This window comes from Zeus faber (genome assembly GCF_960531495.2).
Source record: "Zeus faber genome assembly, chromosome: 6".
NCBI lineage: Eukaryota > Metazoa > Chordata > Actinopteri > Zeiformes > Zeidae > Zeus > Zeus faber.
In genome coordinates this window covers 10,975,947-10,991,625 of record NC_137201.1, presented here as the reverse complement: position 1 = coordinate 10,991,625, position 15,679 = coordinate 10,975,947, and the positions used below count along the sequence as shown (strand labels likewise).

Here is a 15,679-nt window from a genome sequence, read left to right as displayed (position 1 = left end):
CCTAATGGATTTTAAATCACATTTACCATTTTTTAACAAATTGTGCACCCGCTAAATAGTAAAGCACCTGTTTAAGTTGTATATAGTGACTCTTTCAGTCATTCCATTTAAGGGGATCTTTTTTGCATTTTTATTGAGGGCTCTTTCTAGTTGACTCGTGTGTATATCTCTCAGATGCGATTTGGAGCAGGCGTCGAAATGGGGTGACTTCATAGGCCTGCGTAGTGAACAATTAGACCGAATGATTGTAAACAGGAAAACAACACATCAGCCAAGCCGACGTTTCATGGCTGAAGACAAACCGTCACTTTTATTCAACAAATGTCGTTTCGGGGCCTGGTTAAAAAAGGAGATGACGGATCCAACCATGTCTGCTCGATCTCACGGCAGCAATGAAACGCCGTGCCGAGAGACGCTTGACCTTTTACGTCGCACTGATCACCTCATTGAGAGGATCTCCAGCCCTAAATATAAGTGATAATATCTGTCTGTGTATCTGTGCAGAAGAAAGCTCCGTTCTCAATTTGATTAGTGAAATTCTATTTGCATCTTGCTGAGTCACCAATTCCGGCCGCAATACATTCATTTAAATCAGATATATAATACACTGCATGTATAAGCCTATTAATAGGACGTGAATGAATATTCAAATGTACACAAGGAACTTGAAGTATTTCCTCATTCAGACTTCCTTTAAATCTATTAATAATTCTAATTCCAATGTACAGGTCTTTCATTAAATTTTATACTCCAGTAAAATATTGAAAATCGATTTAGCTTTTGTCGTCACATGATTTGCGTGATGAAATACTTTACCTCCTATGTTTAATTTCCGATTAAAGTGTCAGTGAATTATATTTTGCCTTTCTAAATCAGTAACTTATAATTATTAATAAGTATCAGTATTTTTGCAGATGGATCAAAATGATCCCGAGAAAGGGAAAACTAGTTCAGTATTTGCAATACCTGATCTTAAGGTTATCAATAAATAAATAAAAAGGCAAACTTAAGGTAATTTATTGGCATAAACAGTGAACATAGTTCCCATCGGTTGTGGGGAAAGTCCGATCAGGGATGTAATAATAAGATCTACTGGAAAATATTTAATAATCTTGGTATTGGCCCAGAGAAGGTACCCTGTTGACAGTAGTACAAACATATACAGACTGAATGCTAAGATGATTTCAGACCAGTTGCTGTGGGTTTCAGCGAACAGGGAGGTAGCCACTGTGGCCATTTTGCTATTTTGAGGATTATTTTGAGAATCATTTGAAAAATTGCTCCGAGTAGTTCAAGGCTAATAATTGACGACCAGTAATTCAAGAGGAATGAGGAAAGAATGTGATCCTTTAAGATCAAAATCGATGACCCAAAAACGGGAATTGAGTGTAAAAGTTCCTCATTTCTTATTCAATGATGTAATTTTGCCTGTTTGCTTTCCTTCTGTTGTTTTACTTCATGTAAAACCATGTGATTTGGCTCCTATTAATGTGATAGTGCCCTGAGTTGCATGTTGTGTATGAAAGGTGCTATGCAAATAAAGGTTATTGTTGATATTTGTTATTAATACTCTCATTATTATTATTATTATTATTATTATTATTATTATTATTATTATTATTATTATTGAAGGGGGGGCGTCCTACTCCAACCAGCAGGGGGGGGTAGCTGGCCTCCAGAAGCCATGGGGATAAAAAGAAGAAGCCGAAGCCGACGGACGCGCTGAAATTCAAAGTTTGAAGGAGGAGACGGAGCCGAGTGCGACATGTTGGCGCCAAGCTGCCGCCTTTAGCTTGTCACTCCTGCCTCGCAAGCTGTCGTTGCCGAGCGACGACGACTGGAACGAAAGGGTTCTCGTCGCACCGTTTGGGGGTAAGTTGCGTTTCACGTTAGCTCGCACGAGTTGGCGAGCACAGCATCTGAGCAACCCGGCAGCGAGCTACCGGAGGAAGAGGGAGAGGAAAAGCAACGCACTTATTATTAAACTTAACTATACGACGACCCAAGCTCATTGACCGGGTGATTAAACATTCGTTTATATTCAGGAGGGCGGTTTGCCCTTGAGCCGTTTCATTGTCACTTGTGCCGAAGTCAATGACCTGTTTCGGTGGAATTTGGGCGTGACGTGTTTGCCATTTTGACAGTTTTCCCGGTGTTTGGTCGCCAAAATGTGGGATTGTATTGTGCCATGTAGCTGACACCAGGGACATGTTATTATTTATGTATTTTTTAATTCGTGTCACGACTTAGCCCCAGCCCTGCGTGTGGTTTTTCCCATTCCTGGAAACGTATAATATCTGTTCCTCGGAATGTTTTATGATCAACCAGACCAATGTCTAAACGGTATATTATATGATCCTTATTATGTCTTTGTTATGAAGTCCGAACTGTATAAGTATGTATGTTTGTAGATTTGCACAATTTCCTATTTTTGATTTTGTTAACTGACAAATGTGTTCTTTATTTTTAATTTGTGGCTTTAATGTATATTATTTATATTTTTCAGTTTATCTGTAGCTTTATTGTATATTGCCATTTTTTTCTATTTATTTATTATTATCATTTTATTATTAATGCCTACTAATGTTTGATGCGAGTTGCTGAAACACAGCAATTCCCCTACAAATAAAGTATCCGTCTGTCTTTTTGCACTTCAGCATGGAATCAGGGGACGACGACAGTGGAAGCTCGACTTTGAAAAGACAGAGAGCTCCTCTGTCTGATTCAGAAGACAATGTTCTCTCAATTTCAGGTAAATACTTTTTTTTTTTTTTTAATGTTGCACATGTATCTACATATCACTGCAAGTGTGCCTCACTGAAATGGGTTCTTGCCGGACATCATTCCTTCATCCGTAGCAGAAGGGGGTGACTGTCAGAAGCGGCGGCGCCTGGAGAGGACCGGTCAGGAGAACCGCAGTCCGCCATCCTCCTCTGGACGCTCAGTCGAGCTCGGGCTGAAGCCGGACACGCCAGCCGTCGCTTCAATACGCTCCCGTGTGCAGCAGCTCACCCAGAGACGAGAGGGTGAGTAACATTTACTAAGAGGTGGCACACCCCAACTCTGTTGTTATTATTATATTATTATTTGAATGATTGTTGTTATTATTTGTGTGTGTGTGGGTGTGTGTGGGTGTGTGTTTGTGTGTGTGTGTTGTTGTTGTTTTTTTACCTTACCTTTTACCTTTTTTATTGAGGTAAAAATGCAGGAAATCTTTTTCATAAAAGACCTGGAAGAGGGAGACACCCTTTCAAAATTAAGTGTGAAATATCTGCTGATTTGGGAGTACACAACTGAGATTTTGACAATGAATTAAATGCCTAATGAATATTAGCACATCCATAAGCATATAAAGAACAGATAATATCCAAGGCATGATTACATTAATCTTCTGGGAATAGGGGTTGTTCGGCTTTGATCTGTCATTGGTCCAGTATTGTATTGTAGTATTGGTACACAGCAATATTTAATGATCATCTGGAGGAGTATAGGAAATTTTAATTGGAGAAAGGTGAGTTATTCTTGCACACTTTTCTAACGTGCACCTTTTCAATCATGCAATGTTTCAGTTTAACTTTCATCCCCCGAACATACCAGGCATATTCACAATCCTAAGCAATGCGTGCGTGTTGTTTTAGGAGGACCTCTTTTGACACAGAGGTGTCTGTCAGATCCTGGAACTGACACCCCGTCAGTCATCCTTCAGGACAAGGGCTTCACTGCGCACCTCTTAGGTGAGGATGGATGTGAACACACACACACACCTACACAGAAAAATATACTCTGGTGGTTAGTTAGTTGTTATTTATTTAGGATAATAAGTTATCGCGCTTTTACTTTGTCAAAACCATGTTAAACATTGATACAAAGCCATATGTATTGACTGGCTTTCTATATTATTAAAGATATTGCTTATCCCGCCTTTTCCATTGTATCTGTGAAGTACTGATTTGTTCCTGAATATAAGCCTAAGGATTACAGTATTCCTGGGAAGGAAAAAAAAAAAAAAAAAAGAGATAAATATTGATATTAGAACCATATCTGATGCCACATTCCTTTGTGTGCCACTTGTTTCAAGGCGAGGAAGAGTTCCAGCAGCGACTGGAGCGCTTCAAAACGCCCACCTTTCTGGCCAGTCCTGCCCCAGAACCCGCCGACTCCTGCCCTCGCACGCTCTCCAACTTTGTGTCCGGCATCCAACAGAAGCTCCAAGGCAGCGTGACACCCAGTTCCAAACAGGTGTCTCGTATTCGCCAGGTCAGTCACCCCCAAGATGCAGATAATGCAGCTGTGGCTCAATAAGGAGTTTCAACCCAAGTGAAATTTACCTCAATGACCTTATTATTTGAATCAAGTGACTTGGATTCATTTCCAAAACTGTCATGTTTCTAACAGACTTCCATTGTTTGGTGCTGTGTGGGGAAAGCATACTCAACCGTTGAAGTCAGTGACTAAACAAGATTCCTTTTTCTGATGTTGTTTTTATGTTTTAACCAATCAGGAAAGGGAGCAGGAGCTTCGGCTGCTCCGCTCCCAGCCAATCAGTGAGAACGCCTGGTTGAAAAGGAGCTCTTCCGACCCGTCATTGGCTGAGGTGTGTTGCCGGCTTAGTTTTTCAAAAACAAATTCATCAATGTTGACGTTTATCTTTCTTGATGAACTGCCTATAATATATATTTTTGTTTTAATCTCATAATGCATATATATAATTTTTTGCCTCTGTTCCACATGCTGTAGTAAAAGCATAGTGAAAGCGTTGTAGTAATGCTTATAAAGAAAAATATGTTTTTCCAATTATGGCTTGGAAAGAAAAAGTGTGTTCCTGAAATAGTTCAACGATACTTTCACTTTGCCTATACGCTGCCACACAAATTAGATAAAAAATGATTTCCCAAGAAAATCTTTTCCCCAGGGAGGAGGGCGGGGGTGCTACAAGCTCTTAAACAAACTCCAGTCTATGTAAATCTTAGCAGGGGAGGACCTCTCCTGCCCCGTCCTGTTCCTCCTGGATTCCACCTCGATGTAACCTGAAAATCCATTGGCCTCCTTTGCAGCCTCTGGACGGGGGCGTAAGTCTGCTTCCAACAGACATCGCTTTACTCTGAAGCACATGCAGTGGGGAATAAAGTTCTTATTAGTTTTCCACTTACTTTTGACTTTTTTGGAATTTGCTATTTTTTGGTCACTAAACACACTGAGGATTTCCTTTTCTCTGGTCGTAAATAGTAAATGCCTTGCTTGGTGTAAGGGGACATTCTGGGTGCCACTATATACTTAACTTTGACCTCGTCACGTTGCCACTGATGTGTACGTCACTTGGGTATTACTTTGTGGAGGAGGTGCAAATCCATGCATGCATGCAAATCCATGCACTTTTGTCCAAATGTTACCTAGATTACAGCATCAACTGATTGGAATTGTCAACTGTAATAACTTTGACTCCTCATATTGCGCTCTCTACTCTACTCTACTATGCATGAGTGTCCTTGTGATAGAGGAATTTTTTTTTTTCCTCCCGGAATTGCTTTCTGCAGTGCATCTAGGTTCTTATTTCATTTTTTTTTAAGATAATGTCTTAATGATACCTTTTTTTTTTTTTTTTTTTTTTTTTTATTGCACTCTATTTCTAGATTTGTTGTTTAGCTTTGTTGCTTTTGTTATTTGCTATTTTGTTTTTTAACAATATTCACTATTACAAATAATTGTTTACCTTATTTATTTCTCTAAAAATAAATTCATTATCAAAACCGTCAATGCTTCCCCATTTGAGAAAGTATATTTTTGATAACACAACAGCTCTGCTTCTTTTCCTCTCTTGGACATGGTTACTAATTCCCTTGTTTCCAGCAGGATGACGGTAATGCTAATTCGATAGATGATAGTCTCAATGAAGCTCATGCCTCGAATGTGGAGAAGCTTCAAGTCAACACCACAGGTGAGAGCCTTTTCAGGGGGGAAATGGCTAAGCCTGTGTACATCACTCCACCAATGTTGATACACCACATCAACACCAGCACAGGCCCCGATTAAGGTCCTACCAGAACTATTGGGCTATTAGACTTTGGTTTACATTTTATGAAATGTGATATTAGGATTTGAATTACACCAAGGGTCTAAGTCCAGAGAAGAGATGAGATGAAATGGGGGCTTACATCTTAAAATCGGAGTAGTTATTGATCAACAATGACTTGTATTCCTTTACAGTAAAGAAGACAGAAGTAGAACTTTCAGATTTTTATTATTGTACATAATAGATTTTCATTGCATTCTGATGTCTTTTTGTACATTGAAAATCAATCTATACTGTATATTCATTATACAGTCCAGGCCCCTACTACAGAGATGTGCGACTGTCGTTATTCAACAGGTGAAAATGGACAATTTCACTCCCCAGTCCCTACCGTATATATAGAAATGGAGACTAACCAGCAATGCAAGGTGCAGGTGGATCAGAGTGAGTTAGTGACTCAAAAAGGTCTAAGAGACAGTGAGGAGAGGGAGCAGGAGGGGGTTCAGGGCTCTCGTCAACATGAACATCAGAGAACAACAGATTTGCCTGTTGATGAAGAGCTGGGCATTTTAGGATCTGTCCTTAGTGAGGATTCCACTAGAAAGGCGACTCAGGAGTCTTCCCAAAAAAGTGGAGGAAGAGGGTTAGAGTTTCTTCTGGGTGATTCCAATGACGAGGGGGAGGGTTCCCCCTTCAGCCAAGAGGAGATGGAGCCTTCCACAGATGAAGAATTCAGGCTATGGAAGTACCCTGGATGTGGGGGCCACAGGGACCTGGAAGATGCGGCTGAGGAGGAAAAGGAAGAGCTTGAGTGGGAATCATCTGCAGCTGAAAAAAAAGAGGTTATTAGCTGTGCAATCATAGCACAGTGTGAAGCCAAGATTATTGAAGCGGATATTTCTTGGTCTTGTGAAACTCAGGAACCTGAGGGAGACATGGAATATATACCAAAGGGTACATGTACTGAATCCAAAGTCATCCCTCAGTTAGACTTGGCCTCAGGCCAAAAGGCCCTAGAGCTACCTAGTGTTATCAGTGTTCATGGAGACCTGAAGCCCCATGAAACTGCTACAATGCTGAGAGGAGACATAGCGACTCAGACAAGCATTGTAAAACAAGAAGACATGGTTCAGGCACTGATTGAGACCCAAGCAACGGACGACCAGCAGCAGGTCCGAGAAACCGATCCCGGCCTGTTAGATGTTGGACACGGTGGTGTAGATGAACTAGCACATGGAGACCAGGTGGAGGAAGTGCACCAGTGGAAGGACAAAGCAGGTCTGAAGAAAGTCACCTTCATCCTGGAGCCTGAGCTTATCAATGCGTCGTCTCCATCTGAGGCGAACACTTCCCATGAGTCCAGAGCAGAGACTAATTTGTCAGGTGAGAGGACTATCAAGACTAGAAACACTCCGAGCCAAGCACTGGGTGGGTTCCATTGGTGACCACTATCCACTTGGGCATGAACTAGTTTGTAGAGAATCCATCATGGCTTTTCTACCAACTAGTTTGAGGATAACATCGCTGGGATAATACAGGTGAACTAGATGGAATGAAATAATTGGGTATGACACAAAACTCTTCTGCACAGTATTTTGTATGTTCAAAGACTGTATCCTGACTTATCAGTGTGTGCACATTGCAACTTTGAATTGTGCAAGCAGGTAGGTCTTAACAACTTATATTCTCATACTTAGAGTAATTCTGACTACTACAGAAACTACAGCGTGTAACCTTTCAAACGAGACCAGGAACTACACTTGTAGTCCAAGGGGTTCAACAACAGCAGTAACCATTTTATTTTGGGTATGTCATTTTCAGGCTGCAAGTTTAGAGACTGAGAGACAATGTATTTCCACAGATGCTGAACTGAGCTCCCACGACGAGACCAACACCGCCGAGGTGATTGATCAGATGTTCAACGAGGTTCTGGAATATGCCGGGAGGATTGAGGAACAGAGGAGGGGTAAGGAGGAGGACACGGAAGACCATGATAGTACCATAGGCGCTAACGCTGGAGACAAAGACAAGATGGACACAGAGGCGACAAAAGACCGAGGCGAGGAAGAAGAGGATCAAGTCAAGAAGGAAGAAGGAGAGGGATGCAAGGAGCTGGAAATGTTGACCTTCCCTGCCAGTGGGATCCTCTCTCCCCTCAGCAAGTCTGTAGAGGCAGTTGTCACTCCTCTGGTAAGAGAGGCACACAGTATTCTCACTTATGTCGGGGATAAAAGGAGTTAATCTCATATTCGTTGCTCTCATATTGTCATTATGCGACATGTGCCCTCGCAGACACAGAGACTGGCAGCAAACCAAGTGTCCAACCCTCCATCTCTACTCCTGACTCCAGAAGAGGAGGTGATCACCACCCCTCCTGCAGAGTCCGCCCCCTTATACAGGTAGATATGGTGGCACGACATAACCAGCTTCGGTACACTGTCCACCCGAACTAAATCATCGACCTTCTGTCTGGTGCATGATTAGAATATAATTAAACTTCTTCAAAGATGTTGGATAAGAACGAGCCTGACTAGTTTGATTAGATATACATACCATAATATAAGTTGGAGTGATTGTTTGTTAAATTTTCACTTGACAGCATCGATGCCTACCGCACCCAAAGACAGAACATGCTGCCGACCATCCAGAGCGTGACTCCTGGCGTTCAGCGCCGGGCCCCAGAGAAGTCCTGCTCTCCCCCTTCTATAAATGCGAAAGAAAAGATTACGGTGTGTCTCTGAATTTGTCAACAATTTCTTGACTCAAACCTTGACGAATAAAACCAGTGTACTGAGCAGTTTGAATGTGATTGTGTGGGAGTATTTCTCGTGACTTCTTGACCTCTGGGGAAAGACCTTGTATGTATTCCTTGTATGTATTCTCTACCAAATTTCTTCAATCACAATGACTCATTTTTAAATAAATAGTATTTTTGAAGTCTGCCTTTCCCGATGTGTCGTATGTGTCCTTCTGCCGCTCTCCAGGCTCTCAGTGACGAGGCGGTGAAGCTGCAGACCGTGGTTGCCCAGACGCTGCAGGCGCTGAGCTGCTGCACGGACGAAGAGCACGGCCGAGGCTCACTGGAGGAGGCCGAAGCCGAGAAGCTTCTCCTGGTCTCTTGTATGTAGTGTTCCACACTGGAAATGACTTAAACTCACAGCACACGCTGGTTGTTATGGGTTTTTTTTTTCCTGGATCCTGTATTTTGTATCCTATAAAAATCCTGATTCCTAAGCAGGATCCCTGTGTTCTTTGTGTTCCGTTCCAGGTGAGAAGCGCTCCGCCTTGCTAGCAGAGGTGTCCAGACTGAGGGCGGAGAAGGGTTCCGAGTCTGAGGAGACGGCGGGACGAGACGGGGACCACGTCTCCCAGCAGCCCTGCCGAGGGACGGTCTCCATCAGCAGCGTACAGCTTCCTCTCAAGGTGGAGTTTGTCTGCTCCTCCCGCAACCGCAGAGGTATGGCAATATGTCCGCCTGTCTCAAAGCGCCTTTATGTGTTTCTGCTGGTGGGTCAAGAAGATGAGAAATATTTGATTTAGTTGACTTGTAAGACCCGAATGTATACAAACAAATTGAAGAATTGGAATCTGATGTCAGATCCATTCTTGTTTGTCTTGTTCCTAAAGGTTTATAGACTTATGATCTTTTTTTTTTTTTTAAATAATCGATCAAAACGCATCTTATTACTCTGTATCACACCAATTTATATCCAAACTCAAGTAATTAATGTGTCACTGTTTTTGATTTTTCTGTTTTCCCGGCACCCCTTCAAGGCCGTCCAAGTCACTATTTCTTTGTCCTGATCCGCTACGGGCCCTGCAACATCGTGGCCACGCCGCTGGCCACGGCCGCAGACGCCCAGAACGGAGACACAATCTCCTTCCCCACCTCCGTCACTCTGTAGGTCATCCAAAACAACGGACAACAAATTGACTTGTCAATTCATTACGTTAAAATTAAACTTCTTACCCATCATAGATCTTGGGAGTCTCTTTTTTTTTTTTCTTTTTCTACTCATGTCTCTTCTGTTTTAGGAAGGATATTCGCTCCAACTTTGAGATTGACGTGGAAGTCTACAGCCTGGTAAGAGAACCGGTTTCAAATTATGTTTTTCCGAAAGCGCATTTGTGCCGAAGCGTATTTTAAGTGAACCTGAGTAGGGTTTTTAAAGTTGTTTTGTCGCTAGTGAAAGATGCCAAACACTGCACTTTTATGAAAATTGTACATTTTCATCTGCAGCTTTCTGCACTCTGGATATAATGCTTTTAGAGAGGTTTTCCTCTTGGTATTAATTAATTCATACATTACAAAGGTATGCGGCACCCTCACCACCACTTCTGAAGAGAAGAAATGATTAACAGTGTGTTTGGAGTGAGCAAATCTCCTCCTTATGGCAAGAAATTGCTTTTTACTTCACTAACATTTATTTTTTAGAATCCAAAACATAAAAATTGGAAGGCGAGAATCAAATATGAAAAGTAACATTTTTATAAGCTCTATCATCTAAAATTGATGTGATTGGCATTAACCAGTGCGTTTTTTCCCCTCATGTTTTTAATTCAAGTCGCACACGTCAGGGAGCAGCGGCACTGTGGAGCGCACTTCCACCAAGCCACGGGTAAACAAGTCATTATCTGTCAAATATGAAGCAGATCTCTCTGTTTTATGTAGAACAGCGTCATTTATTCAGGCTATTTTGGAACACCAACAGGTCACACCAAGAAAGCTGCTCAGCACTCTCACGGTCAGTGTTCTTGGTTGATACTCAAGAAATGCAGTATATGTTAACGATTCATGTCATGGATGAAACGATGAGCGGATAGGCTGTAAACATCTCCTCTTTTTCCCTTCCAACAGCGCTCCAATAACACTTTGGCATGTAAGTTGTTTCATGTTTTTGTTCTTTTTCCTTCTAAAAGTTAATTTCTGAATGGTTCCCTATAAGTGGATGAGTAAATGTCATCATTGGGAAAACTTTGACTTCTATTCGGCAGGAACCCTGAGTACATTTAGTCTTTTCCCTCATGCACTTCTTAGTTTAGTGTTGTTATATAAAATAAATTGTTTAATAAATTATTTCTACGATATCACTCAATTTAGTATTTCCATTGGCCACACAGAGATTGTGATAATTTATTGTGGGAAGTTAATTTCTTTAACTTTCTTGGTTCTACTCTATATTTCTTGGTGCAGTTGACACATGCAGTCTGTATTCTGTGCCTCTGACATTCAAACTAAAGATTGTATTTGATGTCTTATATGAGCCACAGAACTGGAGATAGACAATTAATTTATTTTTTGTTTGTTGTTTTCCCTCTTTGGCTTAAAAAAAAAAACGTTGGTTATTTTTCACTCCTCATCCAGCTGCCACCCTGCCGGCCTTAAACCTACGGCGTTCCAGTAACTTCTGTCTGGTGGGCTCCCACAAGATAACTCTGGCCTCGCTGGGACAGACCAAGTTCCCTCTGGATAAGGTACTGGGGAGGCTGGGTCTCTCTCTCTCTCTGTGTGTGTGTGTGTGTGTGTGTGTGTGTGTGTGTGTGTGTGTGTGTGTGTGTGTGTGTGTGTGTGTGTGTGTGTGTGTGTGTGTGTGTGTGTGTGTGTGTGTGTGTGTGTGTGTGTGTGTGTGTGTGTGTGTGTGTGTGTGTGTGATCAGAATGCAAATAAAAGGAGACACCCTAATATGCACAAAAATACTTACAAATACGAAACAGTACAGGATGGTCTAAATTAGCAGATGAATGGAATGTAAAAGTGATTATATACAGGAGTGCTACAGTCACCATTTCACTTTGGCTCTCTTTCTGTGCATCTTTTTATTTTATTTTTTTTCCTTAGGGTTCAGCACATGGGTGGGGGACACTGGTGATGTAACTGTCTTTCTTTCCCTCTCTCTCTCTGCCTTTCTCCACTCAGATGAAATTTGAAGGCAAAATCAGGCGGCTCCTGGGAGATGAATTTCAGGAAAAGGTTCACACCGCTGTCGCCTCTTGTCACTTCTCACCATTATCTTTTCAGCCTTCCCGAGGGACTATCTACTTATGTGTCAGTTGCAAACAAAAAATAATTTACGGCCGCCTTAGTCATTGTCGCATGTTCTTAAATTTCTTATGCTGAGTTCAGACCATGTGATTCTGGCCCGATTTTTCCACTCGCTGACAGGATTTTGGAGATGGCTGAGCAAAGCCTCAGATCGGAGGAAAATCATAGCGCGCTCCCGTGTGGTGTGAACTGCTCACGACGCGATCTGACTGATCCGATCATAGAGCAGCCAGAAAGACAACATACCTATACCCTTTTCTAGTTTTTTTTTGTTGTTTTTTTTTTTACAGTGATCAAGACTCTAATAAACAATAATTAATCCTGTCCCGCGCATGGTATCGCGTCATTTCCGTGTCACTACTCACGTGTGTTTTCATAACAAAACGTAGTTTGGGGACCAGACAGACTGGTCTGGGATTCCTTCTGGTGAGAGATCTTGTAATGTGTGACCCCCTGTCGTCGATCAGTCATGTAGCGTAAAACCGCAAGACTCCTGATCTCAAGACAGAAAGTTGTGTAGTGTGCCCATGGCATTACCTGTTCTACATCCTACATCCACAGTAGCACCTTGAATAGGACCGTGTACATACACAAAGTAGTGATAATACAACTAACCCCGCCAGTGTCTTAAATAGAATAGACAGATTCTTCATGTTTTACCTGCCGCAGCGAGACAGTGCTCAAGACCGTGTGTTTATCCCGAATTCACCATTACACTTGTGGCCCATCTCTGTCCCTCTGGCTGCAGGTTCCCTTCCTCTCTCCTCTGGAGGGAAACATCTACCTGCACCTGGACAGCCAGAGTCACTCCAATGTGCAGCACCAAGGCTTTCTGGTAATGACGCCCTTTTATTTTTTATTTATTTTTTCTTTTGGGGGGGGGTTTCCTCTGAACAAACTAAAGCTACGCTAGCCAGCTTTTTGCATTTTAATTTGCTTCTCATTAAGCTCCTCTGCCCCCTCCTCTCTGGCGTTTCAGACCATGTTCGAGGTTGTAAACGGATTCGGCATGTGGCATCGCCGATACTTCAGCCTGAATGGAGACTACATGTATTACTGGAACCATCCTAATGACAAGGAAGTCAAGGTGAGGACAGAGCAAATGATTGAGTTCCACATTTTAGGTCTATAAAATCACCCACTGGCACGTCACGGGACGTGCGTGCTTTGGTCATGCGCCGTTTTTGGAAAGGACCACAGACTTAGAGCTGATGGTAGTTTCTAGGATCTAATGTCACTGCTAGAACAGAGAGTTGAGAAAATTGGTTGATTTAACTCCAGCACAGCCTTCAGCACCGGAGGGATGACATGCAAGACAGATTTAGAGCGGAAGTTGTGATTTACTTGCTGTGCTCTCCTCAGGCAGCAGAGGGCAGCATCTCTCTGTCCAACTCGCCCAGTCAGTGCGTGAAACCCGTCAAGAGGGATTCCTGCGCTCGACCTTTCACCTTTGAGCTGGTCAGCAGCGTCCACATGCAGCAGCAGAACGACAGCCAGGAGGCCGTAGCCAAGTACGTCCCCACAATGTACCCGTTTACAGCAATACTGCCTGAAATGCCTAATGTTCCAATTCAAACATAAATTAAAAAAAAAAAATTAAGGAGGTTGACATGGTTCCCTCAGGAGGAGATAATTATATCCCAACATTTCCTGGATGAGGATTGTAAATAGGATTTTATAATCTGGTCTAATTTTGAGCATACAGAAAATGTTCTACTTGACACTCCTACCAGAAAAATCAAACCCACTCATTCTAACATTCAGCCTTTGTAAAGTCCAGTAAATAAACCACAGTTTAAAAAGGAACAACAAACTTATTAAATTGAAATAATGTCTGACTGTCTGTTGCGTGTAGGGCAAAGAAACTGCCCTACACGCAACTGCCTTATTGAAACATGCATTTCAATAAGGCAGCCGAGGAATGTTGCTCCTAAAGATTGTTTTACGCAGCAGTGCCTTCAAATATTCATGGGGCAAGTCGGGCTATAGAAGGAATGTCACTAACTCTGCTGAATTTGAAAAGACCTGCACCCCCCAAAAAAACCAAAACAATCGGGAATTACAACTCATTTCATAATTTCCCTCCTTGAACTGAGGCCGCTCCTGCCGGTAGGACTGAGTTAATTAAACATATTTTATCCGTCCAGGTATCAAGCCGCCAAGACTTTTAGGTGTTATCTGTTCAGTGTTGTCCAAGGAAACTTTGACGGCGTAAGCATTTCCGGAAACAGTCATATATCCCATGAAATAAACCAGCCGCCCCCCGCACCGTCGTTCCTCCCGCAGGTGCTGGTTCTCGGCGGACACCAAGCAGGAGCGCTCGGATTGGATGGAGAAGTTCAACCAGGCCCTTTTGGACATTCACACGTGGAGCCGTCTGCGGCCCGTCCACAAGGACCCGCAGCCGCCCAGACCGTCCACCAGCAGCAGCATGAGCGAGAGTATCCTGTAACGGCACCAAGTCGGATCCAGAGCCAACACAGCAAAATGTATCCTACCTTTGTCCTAAATCTGAGCATTTATTAAAGATTAGAGTTCTGTGTTGTGCTTTGTCTGCTGCTGCTTTGAGTTTACTTTTTATATTTGATTTGACATTCGCATTTGTAACTTCATAGATTTGATTCAGATGGGAAATCAGTCATTACCATGTGCTATTGAGGTAATTTTTTTTTTTTTTTTTTTTGGTTTTCTCTTATGGGGAGCTGCTTTAGATGTAATTTGATTGGTCACTTTCAAGTGATATGGGATGGAGCTTTCCCAGCCATTTTGGAATGTACGCTAAACGACACACCTGATTGTATGTGGTTTAGCCTAACCTTATTATTTGGGGTGCCGTGCCTTATCCTGGGATGTTCTGGAAGAGAGTTTCTGCAGCCATTTTATGCTTCTGGACCAAGCCAAAAAGAGATTTGGTATCATTGTTTAACAGAACACCTACGGCAGCGCAATGCCATCATTTCTGTAAAATTACTCCTGTCTCTTGGTGGGATTTACCATCCGTGTCCTAGGAGTTTGACTCCCTCCCTCTTTTCCAGGAGTTTGGCTTAATGGAATAAAAGCACAGGATTTGTATTGTTGCACATTGTTATCGTCCCATCGGTATTGATCTGGCCGCTGAAGGTGACCAGTGAGTATTGACTCCTGTCTCAGGCGTTTGAAAGGACAATGGTGAAGCTGCTGCATTGTGTGTAATCCTTTCTACTCATCTCTTCTGTGTCCTGGTGTTCAATATCCCTGTATTTCCATCTACTGTACCTGTTGTTCTTGTCTCTGTTCAGTGGGGAGCCATCTCGGCCCACTGCTTAACAATTAAACATCCGAAAAAGAAACACTTGGTCTGAATGTTATCTTTTAAATGTTTTCTTTTTATTTTTTTTATGTTTTTGCAATGCATAGTGTGCTGGTATATAACTTTAATCTCATCATCCCATTAGCAGTTTTCTAGACTTGGCAGTTTTTCCTTTATGTAAAAAAGACTACTAAACGAAAGTAACTTGCTGCCATCCACTTGTCAGATCCTGCACCGTCACACTAACTGTAGAGAGACATCATTGTGAAGACTAAATCATTACCAAAAAGGGTGAATTAAAATATTAAACCTAGTGTAAAAGAGTCTGAAAATATCC

General features: G+C 42.2%; 1 protein-coding gene across 3 annotated transcripts; it reads left to right on the top strand.

Annotated features, from left to right (window-relative positions):
- Window positions 1-1,743: 1,743 nt before the first annotated feature.
- anln2 (anillin, actin binding protein 2) lies at window positions 1,744-15,367 on the top strand. Of its 3 annotated transcripts, none has more exons than XM_080002501.1 (23): window positions 1,744-1,872; window positions 2,658-2,752; window positions 2,862-3,026; window positions 3,639-3,734; window positions 4,079-4,257; window positions 4,502-4,594; window positions 5,851-5,935; window positions 7,872-8,200; window positions 8,303-8,409; window positions 8,610-8,739; window positions 8,995-9,130; window positions 9,279-9,467; window positions 9,785-9,911; window positions 10,046-10,094; window positions 10,576-10,629; window positions 10,723-10,755; window positions 10,869-10,890; window positions 11,376-11,485; window positions 11,928-11,981; window positions 12,802-12,888; window positions 13,033-13,140; window positions 13,416-13,564; window positions 14,340-15,367. In XM_080002501.1, the coding sequence occupies exons 2-23, from the start codon at window positions 2,659-2,661 to the stop codon at window positions 14,503-14,505; spliced, it is 2,562 nt and encodes an 853-aa protein (XP_079858627.1). In that variant the 5' UTR covers window positions 1,744-1,872; window position 2,658; the 3' UTR covers window positions 14,506-15,367. The 3 variants fall into 3 exon arrangements, with proteins under 3 accessions (XP_079858627.1, XP_079858626.1, XP_079858628.1); XM_080002500.1 differs by having other exon boundaries at window positions 5,848-5,935; XM_080002502.1 differs by lacking the exons at window positions 12,802-12,888; window positions 13,033-13,140; window positions 13,416-13,564; window positions 14,340-15,367 and having other exon boundaries at window positions 5,848-5,935; window positions 11,928-12,333.
- Window positions 15,368-15,679: the final 312 nt, after the last annotated feature.

Excerpts from the sequence above, each read along its gene's own strand:
- anln2 (XM_080002500.1), top strand. The coding sequence starts at position 2,659 with ATGGAATCAGGGGACGACGACAGTGGAAGCTCGACTTTGAAAAGACAG. Across the intron at positions 4,258-4,501 it reads AGGTGTCTCGTATTCGCCAG|GAAAGGGAGCAGGAGCTTCG; the intron begins GTCAGTCACCCC and ends TTAACCAATCAG. Across the intron at positions 10,756-10,868 it reads AGCTGCTCAGCACTCTCACG|CGCTCCAATAACACTTTGGC; the intron begins GTCAGTGTTCTT and ends CCCTTCCAACAG.